Consider the following 26,906-nt stretch of genomic DNA (forward strand, 5'->3'; position numbering starts at 1 on the left):
CTGACCACAAATAGTCAAACAGGAACTCACTACAAGACTTTGTGGAGAAGGCAATGGCACCCCACTCCAGTACTCTTGCCTGGAGGGTCCCATGGACGGAGGAGCCTGGTGGGCTGCCGTCCATGGGGTCGCTAAGAGTCGGACACGACTGAGCGACTTCACTTTCCCACATTGGAGAAGGAAATGGCAACCCACTCCAATGTTCTTGCCTGGAGAATCCCAGGGACGGGGGAGCCTGGTGGGCTGCCGTCTATGGAGTTGCACAGAGTCGGACATGACTGAAGTGACTTAGTAGTAGTAGTACAAGACTTTGAAACGCTAGTCTTGCCACTGATCAGCTATCCCTCTATGTGAGGTGTTTGAGGAAAGACCACACATTGAGGTGGCAGCAAGATATAAATTCTGTATTTCTAGCTGGTGGCTGTGTGCTAAGTCGCTTCAGTTGTGTCAGACTCTTGGTGACCCTGCGGACTGTAGCCCCCGCTCCTCCTCTGTCCTTGGGATTCTCCAGGCAAGAATACCGGAGTGGGTTGCCATGCCCTTTTCTAGGGAATCTTCCCAAACAGGGATCAAACTGGCATCTCTTATGTGTCCTGCAGACAGGCAGGTTCTTTACCACTAGCGCCACTTGGGAAGCTCACTACTAGTTGGTACACAGGTCCTAGGGTTACAAAATCCCCTTTGGAGATACGTAAACAAGCTTCGATAGACCCTGTAAAGAGCACCTTTTGTCTAAACTAGGTTGGCGCCAGTGGACAAAAATCAAATCCAGACAAGAAGTAGAAAAGCTTCCTTTGACACTTCATTTTCAACGGCAAGCCTTACCGCAGGAAAGAGTAATGTAGTCGGCTGCAGATAAGAAAAATCAGGAGGTGAGAGCCTGCACCAGTGCCTATAGCAAAATGGCCTGGACCTGAATTTGCTTTTTGGGGTCACCATCGAGGACGACGGATGATGAGATGGTTGGATGGTATCATCGACTCCTTGCACATGAATTTGAGCAAGCTTCGGGAGTTGGTGATGGACAGGGAAGCCTGGCATGCTGCAATCCATGGGGTCACAAAAAGTCGGACACAACTGAGAGACTGAACTGACTGACTGATACAGTTAAGTATCAGTTTCTTAGTAGAAAGGGGCGGTGTCTAAAGTGCTGAAATTAAAAAAAAATCATTTTAGCCATCTCTCTTGTTATGGATTACACACTTCTCTTTCTCTCTAAGATATAGAAGACTTGATGAAGACGTTCTTATATCTTTGGGTCCCCACAATCTAGCAGGATACTGAACCTATAGTATATGCCAGTGTTTTTTAAGTGAGTGAATAATTATTCACGTTGAGTAGGAAAAAAGGTACTACAGATACATTCTCGAGACGCAGATACGCTTTGTACAGAGCTGTGCTTTCTCAACGCCTCTGTTTTACTTTATGAACGGAGTAATGAGTCTGCTGCTGTTGCTTGGCATCCGACAACAGAAGCCCCTTTCAGTTACCTGCATTTGCATTGCTTCGGTTGGTGAGTTTTTCTTCTTCCCCGGGCTTTCTGTTTCTGTCACCACCACCTTCTGGGTTTTTCTGAGCCACACCGTGGACTATATCTGGGATAAAGTTAGAAGTGCTTTCTTTCCCCCTGGGGTGCGATATAGTTGTGGTGGGAGTGTGGGCACAGAATCGTTTCTTTTCGTAGTAAGACTTTTATTTCACAATTTTTGCTAGTCTATTTCCCAGCGGCCCTGACTTAAAGGGAAAATAGATCACAACCAAATTAGCCCTAACTCCTAATGCGTTTTCTAGAGGTTTTCTGACAAGTCAGGATCCAACGTAATTAGAAAAGTAAGAGGATCGCGGGGGTTCGAGTATGTTCTTTTCTTTAGGAAGCCAAGAGCGCCGGGCGGAGCGCTGCGCATGCTCCCGGAGCTCGGCTCGAGAAAAGCGCCTCAACCTTTAGTCCAGAGACTTCCGGGAGGAGAGAAATGGGCGGAGGCAGGGCCGGAAGCACGGGGGCGGGCGCCTAGTGCTTAACCTCGTTCTGTGGAAGGCTTCAGGCCTAGGTTGGTGAACTGATGACTCTGTAGGAAGTCTTACGTCTGGTTACACCGTTTTCAAGTTTTCCATGCGGCTCGAAGTCGCCTGGGAGAAATCTGACACCTATCAGCAGGTGGGGCGATAGCCCCTGCGCTAGCTCCTCCGTTTACAGAAATTCTTCCCGGGCCTTCTGAGTTTGTTGACGACGTTTTGCTCTACCATTTCTTCTAGCTGCTCAGTTCTTAATCCCTTTGTAGCCGCGCACCCCTCCCCTCACGCCATTATGTATGACCGGGCTCCCCGTGTGCTTAGATTGGCTGAAGGTGGCAGCACTGAGAATCGCGTGGGTCCTGGATCTTACCAGGTTCCTTACCTGAAGCAGCAGGCAACAGGTAAGATGTAGAGAAAGGCAAGCCTTTTGTGACAGGCGCCTCACTTTCAGCCTGCCCCGCTCATGTGTGCCTGAGTTAAACACTATAGTACAACTCCATAGGTATAACAGAACATGAAGTACGCAGGGAAAATTCTCTCCCTATTTTTACAGATGGTAAACTAATTTTTCCCATTTCACTAGACCAGTAAGCGTATTACCTTTTTGATTTTACAATGGTTTTCTACATCTTAGTTTAAATGCTGCAGATTCGATCTGGGATTTTGATTTCCCTGTCCCAGTTGACTATCAATTCAGTTCAGTTCAGTTGTGCCCGCCTCTTTGCGACCCCATGGACTGCAGCATGCTAGGCCTCTTGTTTATCCATAACTCCCGAAATTTACTCCAACTCATGTCTATTGAGTCGGTGATGGTGTCCAACTATCTCGTCCTCTGTTGCCCCTTCTCCTCCTGCCTTCAATCTTTTCCAGCATCAGGATCTGTTTAAATGAGTCAGTTCTTTGCATCAGGTGGCCAAAGTATTGGAGTATCAGCTTCAGCATCAGTCCTTCCAATGAATATTCAGGACTGATTTCCTTTAGGATGGACTGGTTGGTTGTCCTTTCAGTCCAACGGGCTCTTAAGAGTCCTTTCCAACACCATAGTTCAAAAGCATCAATTCCTTGACACTCAGCTTTCTTTATAGTCCAACTCTCACATCTGTATATGGCAACTGGAAAAACCATAGCCTTGACTAGATGGACCTTTGTTGGCAAAGTAATATCTCTGGTTTTTAATATGCTGTCTAGGTTGGTCATAACTTTTCTTCCAAGGAGCAAACGTTTTTTAATTTCATGGCTGCAGTCACCATCTGCAATGATTTTAGAGCCCCCAGAAATAGTCTGTCACTGTTTCCACTGTTTCCCCATCTATTTGCCATGAAGTGATAGGACCCAATGCCATGATCTTCATTTTCTGAATGTTGAGCTTTAAGCCAACTTTTTCTTTCTCCTCTTTCACTTTCTTCTTCTTTTTTTTTTTTTTCAGGAAAAATAATGATTTAATTTATTTTTAAATTTATTTTATTATTTTTTACTTTACAATATTGTATTGGTTTTGCCATACATCAACATGAATCCGCCATGGGTGTGCATGTGTTCCCAATCCTGAACCCCACCTCCCTCCTTCCTCTCCATACCATTGCTCTGGGTCATCCCAGTGCACCAGCCCCAAGCATCCTGTATCCTGCATCGAACCTAGACTGACGGTTCATTTCTTATATGATATTATACATGTTCCAATGCCATTCTCCCAAATCATCCCACCCTCTCCCTTTCCCTCTCCCACAGAGTCCAAAAGACTGTTCTATACATCCATGTCTCTTTTGCTGTCTTGCATACGGGGTTATCGTTACCATCTTTCTAAATTCCATATATATGCATTAGTATACTGTATTGGTGTTTTTCTTTCTGGCTTACTTCACTCTGTATAATCAGCTCTAGTTTCATCCACCTCATTAGAACTGATTCAAATGTATTCTTTTTAATGGCTGAGTAATACTCCATTGTGTATATGTACCACAGCTTTCTTATCCTCCTCTTTCACTTTTATCAAGAGGCTCTTTAGTTCCTCTTCACTTTCTGCCGTAAGGGTGGTGTCATCGGCATATCTGAGGTTATTGATATTTCTCCTGGCAATCTTGATTCATCCAGCCCAGTGTTATTCATGATGTACTGTGTGTATAAGTTAAATAAGTAGGGTGACAATATATAGCCTTGATGTACTCCTTTTCCTATTTGGAAGCAGTCTATTGTTCCATGTCCAGTTCTAACTGTTGCTTCCTGGCCTGCGTACAGATTTTTCAAGAGGCAGGTCAGGTGGTCTGGTATTCCCATCTCTTTCAGAATTTTCCAGAGTTTGTTGTGGTCCACACAATCAAAGGCTTTGGCATAGTCAATAAAGCAGAAGTAGATGTTTTTCTGGAACTCTTTTGCTTTTTTGATGATCCAACGGATATTGGCAGTTTGATCTCTGGTTCCTCTGCCTTTTCTAAAACCAGCTTGAACATCTGGAAGTTCACAATTCATGTCCTATTGAAGCTTGGCTTGGAGAATTTCGAGCATTACTTTGCTAGTGTGTGAGTTCAGTGCAATTGTGCAGTAGTTTGAGCATTCTTTGGCATTGCCTTTATTTGGGATTGAAATGAAAACCGACCTTTTCCAGTCCTGTGGCCACTACTGAGTTTTCCAAATTTGCTGGCATATTGAATGCAGCACTTTCACAGCATCATCTTTCAGGATTTGAAATAGCTCAACTGGAATTCCATCACCTCCACTAGCTTTGTTTGTAGTGATCTTCCTAAGGCCCACTTGACTTCGCATTCCAGATTGTCTGTTTCTAGGTGAGTGATCACACCATTGTGATTATCTTGGTTGTGAAGATCTTTTTGTATAGTTCTGTGTATTCTTGCCACCTCTTCTTAATATCTTCTGCTTCTGTTAGGTCCATACCATTTCTGTCCTTTATTGTGTCCAGTAGCTCAGACGGTCAAGTGTCTGCCTACAATGTAGGAGACCTGGCTGGGTTTGACCCTGGGTTGGGAAGATCCCCTGGAGATGGAAATGGCAATCCACTCCAGTATTCATGCCTGGAAAATCCCAAGGACCAAGGAGCCTGGTGGGCTACAGTCTATGGAATTGCAAAGAGTCGGACACAACAGAGTGAGTTCACTTTTGCATGAAACGTTCTGTTTACTATATGAGTCTCCAAATCACCTGTGTGCTTCTTACTACCTTCTGTCTCTTCTTTGTAATCCTGCCTGCCTCACATACCTTTCCTAGAAACATTTACTAAGATAAAACTTTTATATTTGTTTTGGAATATCTTTTTTTTAGGTAGGTGCCTTCTATCTGACCATCACCATCTACTTGAACTTACTTAATGAGAGCTCCTTTATCCCACATTCTGTAAGAAACTTTACTTGTTGAAAGGTGAAATGGGAATGGATAATTTAAGTAATTATTTGCTCTCATTTGTTTGCAGTTAGTGGGTGGGGTAACTTTTAATAAGTAACATAATTTGCTTTCTGCTTTTTCTAATCTTATTTTTTGTGGGGCTTGATGTAATCCAAAGTAAACTTTTTTCCTTTTTAGCCTACATTTTCCCTATTCCCACACAATTCCTGTATTTTTCAATAAGTGCCAGGATCCATTATTCCATTGACATGATTGATGAGATTAGGATGGTAGGTTGATTTAGGTTTCTTTGGAGTACTAATTTGTCTTTTGTCATTGTTTTAATCTTGAATTTTACCGCCTTTCACCTTCTGATATTGATATCAGTGTTTTTGGAGCTTATTACGTGTCTTTATTTAATGCAGCTGAGTTACAAGCATTACCGTCCTACCAATTTATTAGCCACCAATGACCACTGAAAATGCTTACACTTTTCTATCTTTATTTTATTTTGACACAACTTACCACTCTTTTTTTTAAGAGATACTTCTTTCCCTGGTGTCTGTTAACATCTTTTTGCTGGTTCTTTTCCTAACTGTTCTAACAGTGCCTGATACGTGGTTGGGAGACAATAAACATTTGTTAAATGCTGAATCAAAGTATCATTTCCCCCTCTCTAATCAATACTCCATAGTCTTCTTTAAAGATTTTTATTTTAAGGTATTTCTAAATACCTTTTACATGTTTATATACTGTACTTTCCATCATTTGCTTGTTACTTTTCTCATGTTTACTTTCTCATTCAAATCCACAGCTTCAGCTGCTATCTATATTCTGATGACTCCCAAGATACAGCTGTTTCATATCTCTAAGATGAGCTTTCTTTTGATAAGGTCTTTTACTTTTTTTAGGCATCTATACCTAAAGTGTCTGAACTTACCAGTTTCCGCAGAATTACTGGGCCCTTTGAAAAAAAATTCCCTATCAGTCAGTTAGAAACTTTAAGCTTTGAAATTACTGTAGACTCCTTTTTTCCCCCTCTAATCACTCTCATTGATCTTAGGACTTATTGATTCTTCTCTTCTCTATATCTCTCAGACTAGTTCCCTTTCTTCATTTAACCGCCCTTGACTTAGTTTGGGATTTGTTATTTTTATTCCAAAACAAGGGCTTCCCTGGTGGCTCTGATGGTAAAGAATCTGCCTGCAATGCACGAGACCTGAGATTGTTCCCTGGGTTGGGAAGATCCCCTGGAGAAGAGAATGGCAACCCACCCCAGTATTCTTGTCTGGAGAATTCCATGGACAGAGGAGCCTAGTGGGCTACAGTCCATGAGGTTGGCAAAAAGTTGGACACAGCTGAGCGACTAACACTTTTGTCAATAAAATATTTCTCGTTTCCCTCTATTTCAGTTTCTAACAATGTTTGTTTTATGTCTAATGTGATCTATACCTCCACCAACACTTAACCAACACATTAGCAATTCCAGCCTTGCATTATCTGTAAATTCATGCTCACTCACCTCCGTTCCTTTGTACCTGCTGCTACCTTTGCTGGGTATGTTCTCTCGTCTTTCCTTACTTGGCTAATTACTACTTATGTCTTGAGTCCCAGGTGAAGTTTTTCGCTGACTCCAGTCTGTCCCAGGTCTTTCTTCTTTGACTCCTTAATAACTCAAAGGACTTTGGTACTTTATTGTAATTATGTGTTTACTTACCTGGCTGCCCCACTAAAATGTGAGATTTTTGAGGGCAGTAACCAAGATCTCCACTGTATTAGTCTCAGTTTTTAGTTCAATAGTCTTAACTCCTAAGTGCTTAGTTAAAAAAATAGCAAAACAGCAATTCTAGAAGTAAAGTTAAAAAAATCTGATGAGTTACACGTGTCACATTATAAGAGTTTTTAATTCTTCTCTGTGTGAACTCTGATTGGAGATAAGTAACTAGGGCTTGCAAGGTCCTTTTACTGCTTTATAGAATTGTGCCTTGTTGACCTATGAAGGAAGCTAGGAATTTCCATTCTTGGGAACTTTGAGCAACTATATCATATGGAATCCTGTTTTAGCAGTACTCAGCAGACATGCTAACAATAATAATCAATAGAGGGCATAGGCATCTCTTCAGTCATTTTTCTACCAGATTCCCTGGCAAGGTAATTGAAAGTAGCTGTTACCTCTTTCCTAGGTACATTCTGCCTCTCACTTCTTTGAGATCAGTAATACTGGGCTATAGAGCAGTACACACAGTTATTTAAGGGTCAGGGAAATTTTGTAGAGTATGATGTAGGAAATGTTGGGAACTTTATGTAGTTTACTTGTTACCTTTGAATTACACACAGAGGAAAAACTTGGAGTCTTAACACTTCAGAAGAACACTGCAGATATTCTTTATTTCCAACCTTTCTCTCCTCATTAGCATTCTTTGCTTACTAGATTCTGCTTGGTCCGTCCTCTAGTGTATTGTCTTCATATTTTCCTCAGGAAATTCTTTCCACATCAATCTGCAAACTTCATTGCCTCGACTTTTGTCCAGCTGATCGTGGAGACTCTTTTCTACCCAGGATTTGCAGCCTGAAAGGAATAGGACTGATTTCATGAGTGGGAGAGAGAATGGATATTCCAGATCCAGATTAGTGAGAGCTGCTCCTGATTTTCTTGCGAATTATCTGAGAAGCAAGAAAATCTCTCATTAAGGCAAATCTTTGCCATAAATGACCAGCCTAGTAAAATATGATAAAAACATAGTCCCTTTAATAATGGACAGCTCCTGGCATTATTATGCTAAGGAATATTTCATTGTTTTCTGGGCTTGATTTACATAATAAATGGTACCCCATGTTAAAATGTGTTAGTTATCTGTATTGGTTCTCTATTAGTTATCTAAACTGGATAATGCTGGCTGTTAATATATTTTTTGCCAAATTTCTTTTTTTATAAAGAAGGTATTAGTTTAATCTGGTGTAGAAGCATGAGCTGTCCATGGACTTACACTCCTGCCTATGTGCTCGTCTTACACCCCTGCCTATGTGCTTGTGCCAACAATAATGACTTTATCATATTAGCCATTCAGACAGAATTCAGGAGACCATTTGAGGGAATGCAATTTATCTGTATTTAAGTTTATATTAAAAAATGTGATTGCTCTAAATGTTGATATCCCTGAAGATGAGTATGTTTCAAAGTTCTAGTTATTGCTTTTATGTGAAGAATGCCCTGCTTGCTTTGTATCTGTAATTGTGGCTATAGAACTTGTACTTTATCCCCCAGCTGCTCACCTTCTTTCTCAGAAAATAGACTGACTTTTATTGCTTCATGCCAGTCTGATTTATTTTCTGCTATTGGTGCCTCAAACTTAATATGTCTCAAATTGAACTTATTCTTCTCAAATCTTATCCTCCTACAATTCTTCATTTCTTCTTTCTTCCTGACAGTTTGATTTGTCATTTATTGTGGGAACTTCACATGTCAATATATTATATGTCTCAAATCAAACTTTTTATCTTTCATTTCACCAACCCTAATGTGACAGAACCCTTTACTCCTATATTTTATACCTTAATTATTGGCAACACTGTTTGTAATGTAAGTATTTGTTTATTTGTCTGGCTTTCCCTCTAGTTGAGGCCAGGGTTTTAGCTTATTCGTTATTGCACTCTCATTGCCTCTCTCTGACACATAATAAAGCATTTAGTGTTGCTGAATGAGTGACTAAAGGAGTAGTTTAGAATATCTACATTTATTGTTTAGTGTGCAGGGCAGTATGATAGAGAGGTAAACCATCCTGGTTTGTCTGGGAATGTCCTGATTTTAGCACTACCAGTCCTGTGTCCTGGGCAAACTGAGACAGTTTGTCACCATAACTGTAATCCATAGGTAAATAGGCATATAATTATGAATAAAACAGAAAATCCCTTTCTCTTACGGAGCTTATTAGTAAAAACATTTTAATTTTCTTGTGGTTTTACTTGAGCTCAGTATTTTATGTAAACTTTTAACCTATTGATGAAAGATTTTATATGATTAATTTTGGGAAACTTCAGTGAAGATTTTATGAGCACTGTCTCTTTTGAACACATGGGCTATTGGAGGTTCCCCCGTTTTATATGAATTTCAGTATTTTGCAATTCATTTTATATTTCTTTAGATAGATTCATTTAGAATCTCTGCCATGTTTTGATGACAGCTGCCTCAGAACTAGCCCTGAGCTTAGCTTTCTTCATTTTCATATCTGTCTCACATTATCCCAGTGTCTGTACATACCTAAATTAAAAAAAAAAACAACCTTTAATTGTGAGATGAAATACTTATACAGAAAATCGCATAAAATATAAACATACAACTTAAAAAGTAATACTCAAAGAAATATGGCATTGCAAAATTTTCTTTTTCATTCATAACTCTTACCTTCTCCCCTACTGGTAACCACTATTCTAATTTTTTTAACAAAAGATTTTTATTTTTACCTTATTTTGCTTTACAATACTGTATTGGTTTTGCCATACATTGACATGAATCCACCACGGGTGTACATGAGTTCCCAATCCTGAACGCCCCCCCCCCTCTCACACCTCCCACTCCATATCATCTCTCTGGATCATCCCCATGCACCAGCCCCAAGCATCCTGTATCTTGTATCGAACATAGACTGGCGATTCGTTTTTAACATGATAGTATACATGTTTCAATGCCATTCTCCCAAATCATCCCACCCTCTCCCTCCCACAGAGTCCAAAAGTCCGTTCTATACCTCTGTCTCTTTTGCTGTCTCGCATACAGGGTTTTCATTACCATCTTTCTAAATTCCATATATATGTGTTATTGTACTGTATTGGTGTTTTTCTTTCTGGCTTACTTCACTCTGTATAATAGGCTCCAGTTTCATCCACTTCATTAGAACTGATTCAAATGTATTCTTTTTAATGGCTGAGTAATACTCCGTTGTGTATATGTCCCACAGCTTTCTTATCCATTCATCTGCTGATGGACATCTAGGTTGTTTCCATGTCCTGGCTGTTACAAACAGTGCTGTGATGAACATTGGGGTACACGTGTCTCTTTCAATTCTGGTTTCCTTGGTGTGTATGTCCAGCAGTGGGATTGCTGGGTCATAAGGCAGTTCTATTTGCAATTTTTAAGGAATCTCCACACTGTTTTCCATAGTGGCTGTACTAGTTTGCATTCCCACCAACAGTGTAAGAGGGTTCCCTTTTCTCCACACCCTCTCCAGCATTTATTGCTTGTAGACTTTTGGATCGCAGCCATTCTGACTGGTGTGAAATGTACCTCATTGTGGTTTTAATTTGCATTTCTCTGATAATGAGTGATGTTGAGCATCTTTTCATGTGTTTGTTAGCCATCCATATGTCTTCTTTGGAGAAATGTCTAGTTCTTTGGCCCACTTTTTGATTGGGTTGTTTATTTTTCTGGAATTGAGCTGCATAAGTTGCTTGTATATTTTTGAGATTAGTTGTTTGTCAGTTGCTTCATTTGCTGTTATTTTCTCCCATTCAGAAGGCTGTCTTTTCACCTTGCTTATAGTTTCCTTTGTTGTGCAGAAGCTTTTAATTTTAATTAGATCCCATTTGTTTATTTTTGCTTTTATTTCCAATATTCTGGGAGGTGGATCATAGAGGATCCTGCTGTGTGATTTATGTTGGAGAGTGTTTTGCCTATGTTCTCCTCTAGGATTTTTATAACTTCTGGTCTTATGTTTAGATCTTTAATCCATTTTGAGTTTATTTTTGTGTGTGGTGTTAGAAAGTGATCTAGTTTCATTCTTTTACAAGTGGTTGCCCAGTTTTCCCAGCGCCACTTGTTAAAGAGATTGTCTTTACTCCATTGTATATTCTTGCCTCCTTTGTCGAAGATAAGCTGTCCATAGGTGTGTGGATTTATCTCTGGGATTTCTATTTTGTTCCATTGATCTATGTGTCTGTCTTTGTGCCAGTGCCATACTGTCTTGATGACTGTGGCTTTGTAGTAGAGCCTGAAGTCAGGCAGGTTGATTCCTCCAGTTCCATTCTTCTTTCTGAAGATTGCTTTGGCTATTTGAGTTCTTTTTGTATTTCCATACAAATTGTGAAATTATTTGTTCTAGCTCTGTGAAAAATAACATTGGTAGCTTGATAGGGATTGCATTGAATCTGTAGATTGCTTTGGGTAGTATACTCATTTTCAGTATATTGATTCTTCTGATCCATGAACATGGTATATTTCTCCATCTATTAGTGTTCTCTTTGATTTCTTTCATCCCTGTTTTATAATTTTCTATATATAGGTCTTTAGTTTCTTTAGGTAGATATATTCCTAAGTATTTTATTCTTTTCGTTGCAATGGTGAATGGAATTGTTTCCTTAATTTCTTTTTCTACTTTCTCATTATTCGTGTATAGGAATGCAAGGGATTTCTGTGTGTTGATTTTATATCCTGCAACTTTACTATATTGATTGATTAGCTCTAGTAATTTTCTGGTGGAGTCTTTAGGGTTTTCTATGTAGAGGATCATGTCATCTGCAAACAGTGAGAGTTTTGCTTCTTCTTTTCCAATTTGGATTCCTTTTATTTCTTTTTCTGCTCTGATTGCTGTGGCCAAAACTTCCAGAACTATGTTGAATAGTAGCGGTGAAAGTGGGCACCCTTGTCTTGTTCCTGACTGTAGGGAAAATGCTTTCAGTTTTTCACCATTGAGGATAATGTTTGCTATGGGTTTGTCATATACAGCTTTTATTATGTTGAGGTGTGTTCCTTCTATTCCTGCTTTCTGGAGAGTTTTTGTCATAAATGGATGTTGAATTTTGTCAAAGGCCTTCTCTGCATCTATTGAGATAATCATATGGATTTTATTTTTCAATTTGTTAAGTGGTGAATTACATTGATTGATTTACAGATATTGAAGAATCCTTGCATCCCTGGGATAAAGCCCACTTGGTCATGGTGTATGATCTTTTTAATGTGTTGTTGGATTCTGATTGCTAGAATTTTGTTGAGGATTTTTGCATCTATGTTCATCAGTGATATTGGCCTGTAGTTTTCTTCTTCACTATTCTAATTTTTATGGCAATTACTTCCTTGCCTTTCTTAATGGATCATTAAATCGTATTGATGAAATGATCCTTTTAACATAATGAAATGTCTCTTATTCCTGGTATTTGTTGTTCCAAAATCTGCCTTGTTGGATTTTAATTTAGTCACACCAGGTTTTTTCGATGCATTGATGTATGATACATCTTTTCTCATCCTTTCATCTCTGTGTCTTTATGTTTTAATAGGGTTTCCTATAGACTCCCAGAAGTTAGATGTTGCTTATTTATCAAGTCTGACAATCTCTTTTAATTGGGGTGTTTAGACATTTTCCATTTGATTTTGTTACCAATATTGCTGTGTTTAAATTTACTCTCTTAGAATTTGCTAGCTATTTTTCTCATCTGTTCTTTGTTTCCCTTTGCTTCTTTCCCTTTTATAGTTGAATGATTTGAGTTTTAAAAAAGATGGTTTTGTTTTTATCTCTACTATTGGTTTACTAGCTGTAGCTTTCTTTTATTTTTTAGTGGTTCCTCTAGAGTTTACAATATACATCTCTAACTTAACACTATCTTCAAATAATATTGTACCACTTCATGTATAATATATGAGCCGTACATCTTCTGTTTTCCTCATCTCATTCTCTGTGCTATTGTGGCTAAATATTTTTTATTTACAGATACTGTAATGCCATAATAAGTCAAAATTATTTTTGTGTAAAAACAATTATTATTATTATTTTTTAAGTATTTACTTTTATTTATTTGGCTGCATAGAGTCTTAGCTGTGGCATGTGGGAACTAGTTCCCTGACCAGGGATCAAATCCAGCCCCCCTGTATCTTGAGCACAGAGTTTTAGCCACTGGACCACCAGGGAATTCCCACAATTATTTTATAAAGTGATTAGGAACTGAGAAAAAAATGTCTTGTTAACCCACATAAAAGTAGTTATAAATCTCATAATAAGTTAAAAAGTAGTTATTAATCTCAAATATACTTTTCCTATCAGAAGTTTTCTTTGGGTCTTTTTTATATTCTCATGTTCATCTTTCTTCTATCTTGTTGAACATATGAAAAATATTTATAATAGATACTGTAATGTTTCTTGTGCTAATTCCATTTTCTCATTTCAAGATCTATTTCTTTCCATTGTCTTTTCTCCAGATTATAGGACATATTTCTCTGCCTCTTAGAAGAACACTCTCTGGTTGTTTGCACTATTCCCTTAATATAATCTGTAGCTTGGTTTGTGTGTGCCTGTATGTGTGTTTCATTTGAAATCTGTATTTTGTTCTTTGGTTGCTTACCCCATTTTGGAACATTTCAACTTCTGTACTGGATTTCTCTGCTCTATCAGACAACCCTTGTCTTTTCAAAATGGACCTTGGCTTCCTTTTAAGGATTTCTGTTCTTGTGGACCTTGTGTGGTTTTGTTTGTTTTTGTTTTGAACAGCAAATTCAAACCATCAGTCACTAAATTAACACCCAGAGTTTTTACGTCATTCATGAATTTTTTTTGAATCACCTCAGTATTGTTGAGAACTTCCCCTCCTTTTGGAGAAGGCAATGGCACCCCACTCCAGTACTCTTGCCTGGAAAATCCCATGAGCGGAGGAGCCTGGTAGGCTGCAGTCCATGGGGTCGTGAAGAGTCGGACACGACTAAGCAATTTCACTTTCACTTTTCACTTTCATGCATTGGAGAAGGAAATGGCAACCCACTCTAGTACTGTTGCCTGGAAAATCTCATGGGCGGAGGAGCCTGGTAGGCTGCGGTCCATGGGGTCGCGAAGAGTTGGACACGACTGACTGAGCGACTTCACTTTCTTTCACTTTCCCCTTCTTTGCCCCTTCTTTGCCCCTTCTGGGCACTTTAGCACTTCAGATATTGCTTGTTTAAAATTATTTTAGCACTTAATGCTTCACTAGTTTGTTTCTTTTTAAGGGTAAGGTATGTATTTTATTCACCTCTTTTGTGCTTCAGACCTTACACAAATAAATCTTGATTTCAGTTGCATTTTAATGCAAGAGGGCCTCAAAAAAAACATTATTTCTGGTTTAAAAATGTATTTTATTAGTCCAGATTAGCAAGCTTTTAAACTGTACAAATTATTGCCATAAATCCTCATAGTGTACATTTCCTTAGGTGTACAAGATTTTCACAAGTTTCACTTTTATCCTTTTATTACCTGTTGAATATAGTTGCTCTGTTTTCTTTCATTTTTTCTTGAATATCAATGTTACTTAAACTGTGCTCATTTTCTTGATATATTTCTTAAAAAGTTTTTATCAGCCTTTCAGCAGACGAAATCTGTGTAATAAGTTCATTTATTGAGTATGTCAGTAATGTCAGTAATCTTATGCTTATATCTTGTATCCAAGAAATACTGAGTGCCAAACATGTACCCAAGCAAGGAAATGAAGCTGAAAATGTTAGTCATTCAGTCATGTCCAACTCTCTGAAACATTATATTAATTACTTTCTGTAAGCTCACTTTAAATTATTTCTGTCTAGGCTCTCTCTACAAATTCATATATGCTATTTGGTATAATTGAAGTGAAAGTGTTAGTTGCTTAGTCATGTCCAACTCTTTATGACCCCATGGAGTGTATCCTGTCAGGCTTCTCTGTCCATGGCATTTTCCAGGCAAGAATACTGGAGTAGGTTGCCATTTCCTTCTCCAGAGTGTCTTCTCAACTCAGGGATCTAACTCAGGTCTCTCACATTGTAGGCAGACTCTTAACTGTTGAACCACCTGGGAAGCTGTATAATTAATAGGTTTCTCCAACATATAAAACTGTGATCTTCTGAGGATGAAAATATTTTATCAGTTAAATAGAACTTCCATTTTCATCCCAACCAAATATACTTAGAAGAAAAAAAGCTTTTGTTTTCTTTAGGTATTTTTTCTTTTGTTTAGTAAGTTCAATTCTATAGGTCCTTAATTTAATATACATTAACATTAATTCCACTGTTATATAGAATTTTTAAAATGCAGCAACATCTGTGGCTAAACATTAGTTCTGATAATATATAGTCTCAGCAATTGATGTACCAAATGATTTTATATATTTTGAGTGCGTTTTCTCTGAAATCATTAGAATCCTGTCTTATCTGCCAGTGATATGATTTTACTTATAGGTGGCTATGCACCATTCCTGTCTTTGACTGCCAGGGAAAGTGCTTTTACTGTCATCTCTAACACTGAGAAAGATGTTCCAGGTCCAGGACACTATAATGTTTCAGAAAAGCAGGTAAATTTACAGCAGTCATTATAATTATCTGAGTTAATAAAAATTATGCTTTCTTCCTCTAATAGACTAATGTGTCACTTGCCATATTATATTTTCCCTTCATATCATTTTCTTTCACCTTTCAATCTGTATTTTGCAATAGAATAAGAGAAAAAGAAGTGTGTCCAATGGTAATTGTCTGGTGGTGTTTGTCATTAGTCTATATAACCTATAGGACAAAAGCATTCTCCTTGAGATTCCTGAGTGGGAGAATAGGGCTACTGAATTTATTAAGGCCCATGAAAGTTGTGCAGATGGTCAAGATATGTAGAATAAGAATGACAGCAGGGCGCAGGAATTGGTTTGTGGGCTGTACTCTAAAGCTGTAGCTATGGCCATTGTCTCCTATTTCTATACCGTCTCAAGGGTCTGTGACCAGAAAATCTTCAATGGTTCATTTATGTTCAGAAATAATGTTTTAATTCCAGTATTTTCATAATCATTAACATCAAGTTTTACCCTTTTCACCTACATTTTGCAGTCATGGTAAGTCCTATCTGACCCAAGCAGACCTATATTTCCCCTGTTGGAGGCCCAGACCTAATCGCTGATGTGTTAATTTTTGTATTAGACTTCTGAATTATTAATAGCAACTTTTTTTTTTACCAGTTATGGGGTTTTGATTGCAAGCAATCAAATGGATTTTTAGGACAGATACTAGGTTTCTAACAAATTTATAGGTAAGGTACTTGGTTGGCTCATAGACTTGAAGGAAGAATTGTTCAAACAGGTCTTAAAGAAGGATAAAATGAAAGTGAAAGCTGTTCAGTCATGTCTGACTCTTTGCAACCCCATGGACTGTAACCTGCCAGGCTCCTCTGTCCATGGAATTCTCCAGGCTAGAATACTGGAGTGGGTAGCCGTTCCCTTCTCCAGGGGATCTTCCCCACCCGGGGATCAAACCCAGGCCTCCCACATTGCAGGCGGGTTCTTTACCACCTGAACCATCAGGGAAGCAGTAAAGAAGGATAGGACTAAGACAATTCCAGGTGTTTCAGTAGTAAGAACTTCTGCATTATTCAATGGCAAACTTCCATTAGATAATGTAATTCCATACCTTCCCTATACTTTTTTTTTTTAAATGTCTAATAACACTAAAGATTAAAATTCTCAGTAGGGAAAATCTGGTTTGGTTTTATTATGGACCCACACCTCTGCTTCTTGGGTCAGGGGTTCCTGTGTTTGGAAGTTCCTTTTAAAACACAAAATACGGTAGGTTTGATTGTCCCAAGAGTGGTAAATATGCTATTTTGAGCAAATAGTAGAAGGGATGTTGGACAGATAAAAGCAATAGATTTCCATTATGTTTCATGCTTTGATTGCCTAGTTCTCCTCTCTCTCATGCACACGACAAATACACACTTCTTCCTATATATGTAATTTTAAGTGAAGTGAAGTGAAGTGAAGTGAAGTCGCTCAGTCATGCCCGACTCTTTGCGACCCCATGGACAGTAGCCTGCACCAAGCTCCTCCATCCATGGGATTTTCTAGGCAAGAGTGCTGGAGTGGCTTGCTGTTAATTAGTGTTTTGCTACTACCTTTAAAGATGGTATTACAGTGTCACTGCTAAATGAATCCTGGATCTTTAGATTAAGACTGCTTCTTGTTCTTGACATTCCTGTTTCATTATTCTGCAGTTTATAGATTTGATGGTAAATATAACATGAGCTTTTATACAGAAGTGGTTAGGAGTGTGGCTCTGGAGCTAGACTACCTAGACTCAAAATCTGTCTCTGCTTACTAGCTGCGAGACTTAATCTTAGCCACTTAGTCTTGTCAGGCCTTTGTTTCTTCATCTATTAAGTAGCGGCAGTAATTTGATAGGCTTTTTTTTTTCTAAGGATTAAATATATTAATAAGCATTTAGAATAGTACCTTAAAGTACAGAAGGTTGGCCTTCAGTAAATTTTAACCATTATTAGTGTTGCCATTTTACAATAGAAAGGGGAAAGAAATAGAGGGAAAATTTAAAAAAAACGTGACATATGAAGCAAGGAAATATAGATAAGGACCTGTTCTGTTTCTGTAACTGAACAAAAGGCTATAGCTTAAGATTTTTCTGTTACTCACTCCATGTTACTTTAACACGAACTTTATCTGGTGGCATTCTAAGCGTTAGTGAGATGAATAGACTCTTCAGATCTAAGGTGTCTGAGTTCTTGGTTCTTAGGCTTGCTTTTTGTCCTTTAAATAAACTTGCTCTTAGCATCTTCATTGACAGAAGGCTCTGCAGGGTGTCCCATCTTCCATCCTACCACACTCCTGGTACTCATTAGTCCTGTTTTTCTGTCCTAGTGAGGACAGAAAATTAATTTCCCCAGTCAATACACAAACCTCCTTATTTTGTTTTCTGCTTGGTAGGAAAGAATGTTGAACGATCACTTGGTGGTTTCAACTTCCAGTTCAAGGGAACATATCTTGCTTTTCCACGAACTCTTTTAAATTTTCCAGAAAACTAGAGCCTAGAGCACAAAAAGCAAAACATTAAATAGTGGGACATTAGATGTAGTCATTAGAAGTGTCACTCCTGCCTCCACTCCCTGGCTTACAGACCAGACCAGCAAGGGTCTGTGGGCTTGCTAGTTCTGACAGTATTTCCCTCATTAAGCCTGATATGTAATTCTAGTATTCAAAGAGGGAAATACAGTAAAAATACATAATATATAGGTTTCAAACTTGTCAAATGTGATAGTTATCAGGATGTTGGAATATTACTTTAATACTGATTTTAGTCAATTCTCTTGTAAAATAATATAAAGTACAATTTAAGTAAAATTTTATTTTATTCCCAATAGGGTACATTTCTTGGATTTTAAGAGTAAGAAATAAGGAAGTGTGCTTTTTTGTGAAATGGATGATCTAAGAAAAAGTTCTAGTATTCTCTACTTTTCTCCTTAAAACTATAAACAAATGCTTGGAAAATATTGATATCCTTGCTTTAAAAAATGATTTATTACTTATTTACACAGTTGCTGTTAAGTTTTGGAGTTTTAAGTTAAATTCTTGTAGAACTTTTAGAAGTTCAAGAACTGTGAATTTATCGTACTATTTGAAAAAAGTCATTTCATTTTAAACAACAATAGGAAACATGTTTGTAATGTGACATAGGTTACATGTTATGTAAATTAGATAATAAAGGGGTAATCTTACTGGAAATTAATGCATATGTTTGGTAATTTATTTTTATACTTTTCTTTTGGAAGCATAGATTGAAATGTTGCTTTCTGTGGGCAGTTAGTAAATATCATTTGAAGACTTCAAATGAAATGTTAAAAAACCCAAAATGCGGGTTGTTTTTGTGAGGGCCTGCCTCCACTGCTAAATGTAGCAATAGAATACTTGTAGAATACTTGAAGCTTTTTGAAAGCAGAAGATTTAGGAGTTGAAATTTTTTTCCCGTATTTGGTCTTCTCTGTTTCTCTCTTCCTCTTATGGTCATTTCACTTTGGCTATGGTTGTGACCATTATTCTAAAGTTGGAGGTGGGGCATAATTTTTGCCTTTACAGCTCTTGGCCAGTTATAGGCAAAGCAGTTTCCTTTAGCATATCTGAAGAATGTTAATTTTGTTCAAGAGGAAAAGAAAAGTAGAAAAGAACATAAAGGACATTTGCTTTGTAGAAAAGAAGGCAAAGAAAATTAAGAAAATAAAAGAAGCAGAAGAATCAAATTTACAAAGTACAAACTTCTGATCCTTTGATAATTAACCTATTAAGTCACATACTTTGTTTTGTTCACATCCCATTTCCTAGGATGATTCCCATTCCAAAAATTCAGTACAAATTTCACTGTTTTCTGGTTGTCTTCTAGCATCAGACCTGTTTCTGCAAGATAGATACCATTTCGTTCCTTCATACATGAGAATGGCCCTGGAGAAGGAACTGGCAACCCACTCCAATGTTCTTGCCTGGAGAATCACATGGACGGAGGAGTCTGGTGGTGTAGAGTCTGTGGGGCTGCAAAGAGCTGAACGTGATTGAGTGACTAACACACACACACACACACACACACACACACACACAGGAGAATGGTTCTAGATATGGGGCTCTATTTCCCGTGCCTGTTTAGTTTATGTCTTATTTTTCATTAACCAGGCCTAGGAATAGATGTCCAAATCTAGGTTTTATTTTAGATTGAAGAGATATACCTCATTAGAGCTGAATGATAAGCTATCATATGTGATACAGTGCATGGATTCACACTTTAGATGAGACTCTGCCTCCTATAGTGTTGAGAGATTGCTGACAATATAATAATTCATCAACTAACCATAGCACATAGACAAAGCACAGTTCTCAAGAAAGACTAAGACCGCTTTCTCACAGGTGTTTATATAAAATGTATTACTACTTGGTAATATGATTTTGACTCAGTTATCTGACATATGGAAGTTTCCTTTGCAAACTTTGGTAAAATTTGTAGAATTGGTGGTTATGAATAATATGAAACATATCCTGGTTAATTTGTATGCAGTTAAAAAAATCAGATTAGAGCTATCTAAACTTTTGTTGAAGTATTCAATATAAATTCAAATTCAGTTTAAAATGTCAGATCTTAGAGACTATACTAATGACTGTCAATGATTGAAAATTTGGAGATCTTCTCTTCACATGATTTTATTTTTTAATTTAACTTATTAGATTTTTTTTTACAAAATCATTAATGTCTACCATTATAGATCCAGATTCTTTAAACATAGAAATTGTGATCTTATTAAATCAGTAATCAAGTAGTGAATTGAGTATCTAAGAATAATTTGACTCATTTTTTTACCAAAAGAACTCTTTTGTGTATTTCTTAAACTCTGAATAAAGCCTGCTGCTGCTGCTGCTGCTAACTCGCTTCAGTCGGGTCCGACTCTGTGCGACCCCATAGACGGCAGCCCACCAGGCTCTGCCGTCCCTGGGATTTTCCAGGCAAGAACACTGGAGTGGGTTGCCATTTCCTTCTCCAATGCCTGAAAGTAAAAAGTGAGAGTGAAGTTGCTCAGCCGTGTCCGGCTCTTAGCAACCCCATGGACTGCAGCCTACCAGGCTCCTCTGTCCATGGGATTTTGCAGGCAAGAGTACTGGAGTGGGTTGCCATTGCCTTCTCCAGAATAAAGCCTAATAAGGTGCAAACTAGAGATAAGCTCAGTCAATAGTGATTGTGAACAACTGACATGAACACATCATGTGAAAAAGTCTGTTGGTAAATTAATAACTTAAAAAAAACATATCTGATCAATCAGATGCCAAGAACTATTAATATGAATCATCGTTGAAATGACTGAACTGTGACTGTTTATTGAAGCTAGTATGATGGAATTTTATTTGAATTAGCTGGCTTTTAGCCAGTTGATAACTTTCTGATTCTAGAGAATCCAGATATGTGACATGGAGAGTCACAGAAGATTCCTTCCTGTTCTCTCCCTGCAATAAACAGTGTTTACAACTAATCTGACCATAAAACCAAGCTGTTGCCAGTAAAACTGCATAAACATCCCTGGAAATGACCAAAGTGTTATTCATGAAAATAATTAATCCTAAACAAGATTGGAAGGCTTTCTTTCCCCCTGCAGTATGAGCATTTAATCTCATTTCAGAGGTATAAATTCTCCAGAGACCTATAAACAAACACGCACTCTTTATTTTTGCTCTTTAGCTTTGGAGATTCCTTTATCTTTGATTTCTGTTTTAAAACTGAGTGCTGCATTCTTTTTGAGTGTTCAAAGTACAGCAAATTTTAGTTTGAGTTTGGTATTAAAACTGACAGCTGTATTGTCATCCTTTCTTATTACTGTCTCTCATTAGAGAACTGTCTTCAGTCAAGAGCCTTAACTTTCTCAGGCTGAGTTTTAAAACTATTAATGTTCACGTTAATATGTAATATTTATCAAATAGATATTGACTTAAAAGTGTTTCTTGTAATTCATGTTTTTCCTGTCCAACTTAGTGTAATATAAAAGGAGGCCAAAGTCTACAAAACCGGGAAAAGCGTTTTAAGAAGTTTATTTCAGATGGTCCAGGGCCAGCAAGCTATGATCAGTCTTATCCTGGAACATTGGCTGTCGTGAACAGGAAAACTCTGGAGGCTAAAGAGCATCTTCAGTCAGTATGTTGCTATTTTGATTTCTGTTCCTAATGACTTTTTAAAAAATTTAAAATAATTTAGAAATGGTATAATGTTTCATGTGATAAGTACATTTGAAAAACCTTCTGGTAAAAATTATCTGGTTTATTAGTATCCATATTGTAGTTTATAATTACATGAATACTCTGTTTATAAATTATAGTTTTCTACCTGTATTAACATTTGAATTCATTTTTGCTTTTGATAAAAGTATAATCTCTTCCAGTGTCTGAGGTGAACAGAAAGTAAAGGAGATTTTAAAAGTTGCCATAGTGATTTACATCTGTATATATAGGAAACTTTGTGTTAAGTACTGTTAACAATATAGTGAAAATTGAAACATGACTCCTGAAATAAGCTTAAAATTTAGGTGAGAGATATATATATATATAGATCATTAATAATGTAAGATGAAATATGACAGATGCTAAGTGAATGATCATGTGATTAAGTGCCATAGGAATTTAAAGGGAGACTGATGTATTATGGGAAAGCATAGTTTGGAGATGGCTTATAGCAGAGGTTTGTTTTGAAGCATAGGATTGCAATATCCTCTCCAGAGGATCAGTATATTCTTAATAAGTAAATTTTTAGATGACTAAATCATTTAAATGCTAGTATTTTATTTGATATTCTTATGCCAGGTGTGTGTGTGTGTGTTAGTTGCTCAGTCTTGTCTGACTCTTAGTGACCCCATGGATTATAGCCTGCCAGGCTCCTCTGTCCATATTATTCTCCAGGCAAGAATACTGGAGTGGGCTGCCGTTCCCTTCTCCATGGGATCTTCCCGATGCAGGGATTGAACACAGGTCTTCTACATTGCAGGTGAATTCTTTACCATCTGAGCCACCAAAGAAGCCCTATATTTATACTAATATTTCTAATATATGTTACTCCTTCTTGTTTCTATTTAAATTATAAAATAGTTTACATTAAAGGAAATTCTGAAAAAACAGATAATCACCTGAAAACTTCTGACTCTTAACACTGGTAATTCTATTAATTTTTTTAGTGTTAAACTGTATATATATATGACTTTATTGTAGTTGTTCTTTGGTCATTAAGTCGTGTTTGACTCTTGTGGCCCAATGAACTGTATGTAGCCTGCCAGGTTCCTTTGTTCATGGGATTCCAGTATTCCTCTGTTCAGGAATACTGGAAAGTGTTGCCATTTCCTTCTCCAGGGGATCTTTCTCACCCAGGGATTGAACCCCCATCTCCTTCATTGGCAAGTGTGTTATCACTGAGCCATCTGGGAAGCCATATGACTTTATACGCTGACATATAATATTATATAATTTAAAAAGCTGTAGTCAAAATTTTGATTTAAATTTATATTTTTGATTTCTATTTAATATTATATCAGATATTTTCCTTGCTACATAGTCTGCAAAATTAGGATTTTTATACAGGGCACTGGTAAGATGAAGATAAATCAGGAGCTGGGAAGGAATGAAGCCAGGAAATGTTATAGAAAAATGTAAAGTTTGTTTTGGCCTGACAGATACTATGATTGCATAGCCCAAGTCCACTTGGAATTGCTGATTGTTGATGTGACTGTAGGAATGAATGCCCATTTTTGAAATCACTAATACTTGCTTTACTAAGCAAGATAAAAAACTGAGCCAAGTGAGAGAGATTCCTTACTTCTAATAGTGGCTTAAACAGTAGTTTGGTTTGTATTATGGTTTTTGTTACTATTTAATAATAGTTTGATTAAATCTGGTTTGTATTATGAAGTAAGACTTGAATTCACTCTTTTAAATTACTTTTACAAACATTTTTGATTTATATTGTAAAACTCATGAAGTCAATATTTAATAGTTGTCTTTTGTAAATTTTAATATTTTATTATTCATTCCTTCTCTTGTCTTTGAGTAAATAGTATAATTTTTTTTTTTTAACAGAAAATGTCAAGGGCACTTACAGTTTCCAGAAGTGTTTATGTTCCTTCAATTCCTTTCGGACGGTCATATGGTTATGATGTTAATGAGGATGACAGTATTGTAAAGCTTTTACCACCTGCCAGTGACAGCACACTAGGTCCAGCATACTATAAGCCTCAAATTGTAAGTATAATACATTTCACATTGACAGTTGGAAGACCATTTATGATTTTGTATGTTTTAGTTAAGATAACACAAACTGCATAACAAATAGACCCCCAAATCTCACTGGCTTAATGCAGCAGAAATTCTTTTTTTTCTCATTCATATGGGCATTTCTTGTTGATAAGAGACTTTCCTCCATGTATAGATTCAGGAACACAGGCTTATTCCATTCATGTTACTGTCATCTCCAAGGGTCTTGGTGTCATATGTATCCATCCTGCAGAAGGGAAAGAGGATAAAGAACTGCGAGTGGGTTTTTTTTTTTAGGCTAGGCCTGGGAGTTCAGGGCACACTGAACTTTGTATTATGTTTATATACCTCATAATATAAAGGTATAATATAAACTGCCAAGGAGTCTGGGAAATATAGTCTAGCTATATTCCAGAAAAAGAGGAAGTAGGTTTAACTTACTAAAAGTCTTCTGCTGCATTGTATAAGCATATGCAATACATAGATATTCTTTTCCTGGATTTGAAAGGGAAAAAGCATTTTATTTTTAAAAAGTAATTGTTTTTTAAAAATATTTATTTGTCTGTACCATGTTGTGGCATTTGGGATCTTTATTTGTGTCACATGGGATCTAGTTACCTGACCAGGGATTGTACTGAGGCCCCCTACAGTGGGGCTGTGGAGTCTTAGCCACTAGACTACCAGGGAAGTCCTATGACAGAATTTGAAACTAATAAGCATTATTTATTTCATAAGTGATCATTAAAAAAGATAAGGAGTCTCTCTGTGATTTAAAATATCAAACATAATATATCAGATCTATCTTATCCAGGTTTTAAATTTCAAATGAGCAAAAACTTTATTCAGTCAGTTGAAATGTATGAGTTATCCATGAATATAGATATGTCTGGTTTTACTTCATTACAAGACTGAAGCACATTGTGCTTTGAATCTGTTGTATTTTTATACTTTTATGGGATCTGGAAGAAGTAATCCTAGTGAGGAAAATGGCAAATTTAGGGTAGAGTTAAGGAGAGGCTGAAGAGACCTCTTGGGCAAAGAAGAGGTATACTCAGAATTTGGCTTAGCTCTTATTCCCAATACTCTCTAATATTTGAACATGTTTCCATTTTTGGGTATAGACTTAAGCACCTTGTGGAAACCATTCATTTTTTGGTAACAGGTATACATACTGGGGCATTTTGGAGTCTTAGATACTTTGAATTGTTAAGTTTTTGTTACTAAAGTATTTTTATTGTAATTATATAATTGTACTTTGACTAGTAAGAACATAAAACCAGATTAACCATGTACACACCATCACATATAATACATAATAAAATTTTATTACACTTCAATTAGCTATATTTTAAAATGTGTGCTTGGTTGCTCAGTTGTGTCCAACTCTTTATGACGCCATGGACTATAGCCCACCAGGTTCCTCTGTCCATGGGGATTTCTCCAGGCCAAGAATACTGGAGTGGGTTGCCATGCCATCCTCCAGGGGATCTTCCCAAACCAGGGATGGAACCCAGGTCTCCCGCATTGAAGGCAGATTCTTTACTGTCTGAGCCACCAGGGAGGCCCATATTAAAAAATATATATATATATATATATATATATATATATATATATATAATTACAATTATTACCGAGCCCAAGTTCCCTCCCTCCTTTTGTCTCCCTTTGCAAAAGTAAACAGTGAATCTTTTAGTTCAGTTCAATTCAGTTGCTCAGTCATGTCTGACTCTTTGCAACCTCATGGACTGCAGTATGCCAGGCCTCCCTGTCCATCACCAACTCCTGGAGCTTACTAAACTCACGTCCATTGAGTCAGTGATGCCATCAAACCATCTCATCCTCTGTTGTCCCCTTTCTTCCCTCCTTTAATCATTTCTAGCATCAGGGTCTTTTCAAATGAGTTAGTTCTTTGTATCAGGTAGCCAAAGTATTAGCGTTTCAGCTTCAGCATCAGTCCTTCCAATAAATATTCAGGACTGATTTCCTCTAGGGTGGACTGGTTGGATCTCCTTGCAGTCCAAAGGACTCTCAAGAGTCCTCTCCAACACTGTAGTTCAAAAGCATCAATTCTTCAGTGCTCAGCTTTCTTTATAGTCCAACTCACATCCATACATGACTACTGGAAAAACCAAAACTTTGACTAGATGGACCTTTGTTGGCAAAGTAATGTCTTTGCTTTTTAATATGCTGTCTAGGTTGCTGCTGCTGCTAAGTCACTTCAGTCATGTCCGACTCTGTGCGACCCCATAGACGGCAGCCCACCAGGCTCCCCCATCCCTGGGATTCTCTAGGCAAGAACACTGGAGTGGGTTGCCATTTCCTTCTCCAATGCATGAAAGTGAAAAGTCAAAGTGAAGTCGCTTAGTTGTGTCTGACTCTTCACGACCCCATGGACTGAGGCCTACCAGGCTCCTCCGTCCATGGGATTTTGCAGGCAAGAGTACTGGAGTGGGGTGCCATTGCCTTCTCCCTGTCTATGTTGGTCATAACTTTTCTTCCCAGGAAGAAGCGTCTTTTAATTTCATGGCTACAGTCACCATCTGCAGTGATTTTGGAGCCCCAGAAAATAAAGTATGTCACTGTTTCCATTTTTTCCCTGTCTATTTGCCATGAAGTGATGGGACTGGATCTTAGTTTCCTGAATGTTGAGTTTTAAGCCAACTTTTTCACTCTCCTCTTTCACTTTCATCAAGAGGCTGTTTAGTTCTTCTCCACTTTCTGCTGTAAGGGTGGTGTCATCTGCATATCTGAGGTTATTGCTATTTCTCCCGGCAATCTTGATTCCAGCTTGTGCTTCATCCAGCCCAGCATTTAGCGTGATGTACTCTGAATATAAGTTAAATTAGCAGAGTGACAATATACAGCCTTGACGTACTCCTTTCCCAATTTGGAACCAGTCTGTTGTTCCATGTCCAGTTCTAACTGTTACTTTTTGACCTGCAGGCAGATTTATCTGAGGGAGGTCAGGTGGTCTGGTATTTCCATTTATTGAAGAAATTTCCACAGTTTGTTGTGATCCACACAAAGACTTTGGCGTTGTCAATAAAGCAGAAGTAGAT

The 26,906-nt window shown here is 37.6% G+C and overlaps 1 protein-coding gene across 1 annotated transcript in view; it reads left to right on the forward strand.

The window, feature by feature from the left end:
* The first annotated feature begins 1,437 nt into the window (after window positions 1-1,437).
* The window catches only part of STPG2 (sperm tail PG-rich repeat containing 2), a 622,600-nt gene continuing 597,131 nt past the window's right edge, over window positions 1,438-26,906 (forward strand). The window contains exons 1-8 of the mRNA XM_060417505.1: window positions 1,438-1,683; window positions 1,792-1,985; window positions 2,254-2,414; window positions 5,545-5,636; window positions 6,258-6,365; window positions 15,466-15,618; window positions 21,590-21,748; window positions 23,674-23,835. Coding sequence (XP_060273488.1) covers window positions 1,438-1,683; window positions 1,792-1,985; window positions 2,254-2,414; window positions 5,545-5,636; window positions 6,258-6,365; window positions 15,466-15,618; window positions 21,590-21,748; window positions 23,674-23,835 — 1,275 coding nt within the window. The remainder of the gene's footprint in view (window positions 1,684-1,791; window positions 1,986-2,253; window positions 2,415-5,544; window positions 5,637-6,257; window positions 6,366-15,465; window positions 15,619-21,589; window positions 21,749-23,673; window positions 23,836-26,906) is intronic.

This window comes from Ovis aries, chromosome 6 (assembly GCF_016772045.2).
Source record: "Ovis aries strain OAR_USU_Benz2616 breed Rambouillet chromosome 6, ARS-UI_Ramb_v3.0, whole genome shotgun sequence".
NCBI classification, from domain to species: domain Eukaryota; kingdom Metazoa; phylum Chordata; class Mammalia; order Artiodactyla; family Bovidae; genus Ovis; species Ovis aries.